Source organism: Rhagoletis zephyria, unplaced genomic scaffold (genome assembly GCF_001687245.7).
Source record: "Rhagoletis zephyria isolate East Lansing unplaced genomic scaffold, Rhagoletis_zephyria_1.1 Rzeph_scaffold_51857, whole genome shotgun sequence".
In the NCBI taxonomy this organism is placed as follows: Eukaryota; Metazoa; Arthropoda; class Insecta; order Diptera; family Tephritidae; genus Rhagoletis; species Rhagoletis zephyria.
The window spans coordinates 1-1,982 of NW_016208910.1; the positions used below are offsets into that span (position 1 = coordinate 1).

At 42.0% G+C, this 1,982-nt stretch overlaps 1 protein-coding gene across 1 annotated transcript; it reads left to right on the forward strand.

The window, feature by feature from the left end:
* Positions 1-14: 14 nt before the first annotated feature.
* On the forward strand, positions 15-1,097 carry LOC108355915 (uncharacterized protein DDB_G0283697-like; the record flags this gene model as incomplete). Its single annotated transcript, XM_017607046.1, has 4 exons — positions 15-351; positions 413-577; positions 636-754; positions 902-1,097. Coding segments are annotated over exons 1-4 (817 nt in total), but the record flags the coding sequence as incomplete, so codon positions are not given.
* Between the last annotated feature and the right edge of the window lie 885 nt (positions 1,098-1,982).

Below are 1,982 nucleotides of genomic sequence, written 5' to 3' on the forward strand. Positions count from 1 at the left end.
AGTCAATCACGGGAATGAAGTCGTGGAAGATCAGTCGATCTTCGCACTTTTCGGATAGTCCGTTTTCAGAAAAGGAGGGTGCCTCGCAAAACGGCGGCGGCACTCATGAGCAGTACGGGGAAGGTAAACACAACAACAGTAAAAGCCATAAAGAACATTCCGACTCTGAGAAGCTTGAACGAGCTTACAAGGAGAAGAAGGACAAGAAGAAGAAGCGCAAGAAGAAGGACAAGGAACGACAGAGAAGGCGGAGCGAGGACTCGGACGAGGAAGAGGAAACTGAGCTCAGCTGGGTGGAACGAACCAAAGAGACCTTGGAGCAGGAGAACAAATCTCAGCACAAGTCAAATGGTTTGTTTGCTAATTGCAAGAAAAATGTACGTTTCAACTAATTCAGTAATTTTTTCTCTAGACCACCCGGAGAAGCGAAAGCATTCACAGCTAGAGCCGGAAAGTTCTTCCACGACCAGTGATGGAGTTAAGAAGATGAAACACTCCGCTGTTGACAGTTCACGAAAAACGGACGTTCTTGATTCCTTGCTGAAGGGTGCCCTGCCTAAGGGTTTTGACGAGAATGGTAATGTTGAGACATTTTTTGGGACTTTCTCGTTCTAAGTTTTATTTTTCACTGACAGTCAAATCGTGGAATGGCGAGTCGTCCAACTTGAACCGATCCATTGCTGAGGACAATAAAAAGTCAACCGTTTATGATTACGATGAAGACGATTACAATAATGAGTTTGATCAGGGAAAGGTAGGTTATATCTGTTTACGGTGGTAGGCGGACATTTCATCGCCTTGTTAGAGTGCATGCGATGGCGCTGAAATCGCGATGAAATAGCCTAGAATCGTTTACAGTTTACTGAACATTTATTTATGTTTTACCTGTTTATAATTTCAGATCAAAAAGACAAAAAAGCCAATGGAAAAGGTGGACGTGTTTCATCGGAGTTCAATCAAGACCAATCCATTTCAACGTGCGGGACACAGCAGGTATGGCAACAACAACAACAACAACCACAACAACAGCAACGGCAATGACAGCCAAAATTGGTTTCGAAATTCCTTCAATAAGCCGCCAGCTAATAAGTTCAACGGTATAAATAATAAGCCTTTTACAAAATTTGGAGAAGGAGGTAGTGGTGGTGGGGGTCATCACAGACATTTTGATAAACACAACGGCTACCACCATCCCTACAACAACAATAACCACCACCACCGACCTAACTCCAACGGCGGTTATCACCAGAGGAAGTTTTTTAATAAGCATCGCTAATATAACCGCTCGATTTAATTTATTCATCTTGTTCCCTGTGATTCAACGTTATTTAGTAATATCCGCATNTTTTTAATAAGCATCGCTAATATAACCGCTCGATTTAATTTATTCATCTTGTTCCCTGTGATTCAACGTTATTTAGTAATATCCGCATTTTCATACTCCTCCTCCTCCTCATCTCATCATTTGGGCTTTCGGGCTCTACACGACATAAACAAGCAAATACAACAAGTACAAACGAACATACACGTAAACACTCAAAGAATACACACGCAAAGTAATAAACTCCCACACACACTTGTTCTTCCACCTTCAGGCGCCTTCCTCATTGTCGCCACACGCTATATATTATCTGTTCTACTATTTTTAGTAGCCCTATCACCCTAAAAATACTTTACTTTTAATATATTACAATACAAAAAAACTTTCACTTCACTCAATTAATTGTCACTTCTACTCATCATACTAGATCAACTGAAGGAAAGACGGACAAGCCTGGCACCCTTTTCCAGGCCCTAAACTGTTGACCCCATTCTAGAATCGGACTGCAATCTCCAGTGCTCTCGATTCATCAACAGGAAACTTTATTCAGTACGCGCATGACTTTGAGGCGAAGTGTGTTTGTGCGTGTTTATGTTTTGGCTCGTTTCAGCAGCGACAGAAGGAAAAAAGCAAGCACCAGAAAGTCAGGAGAGAGTGCAAG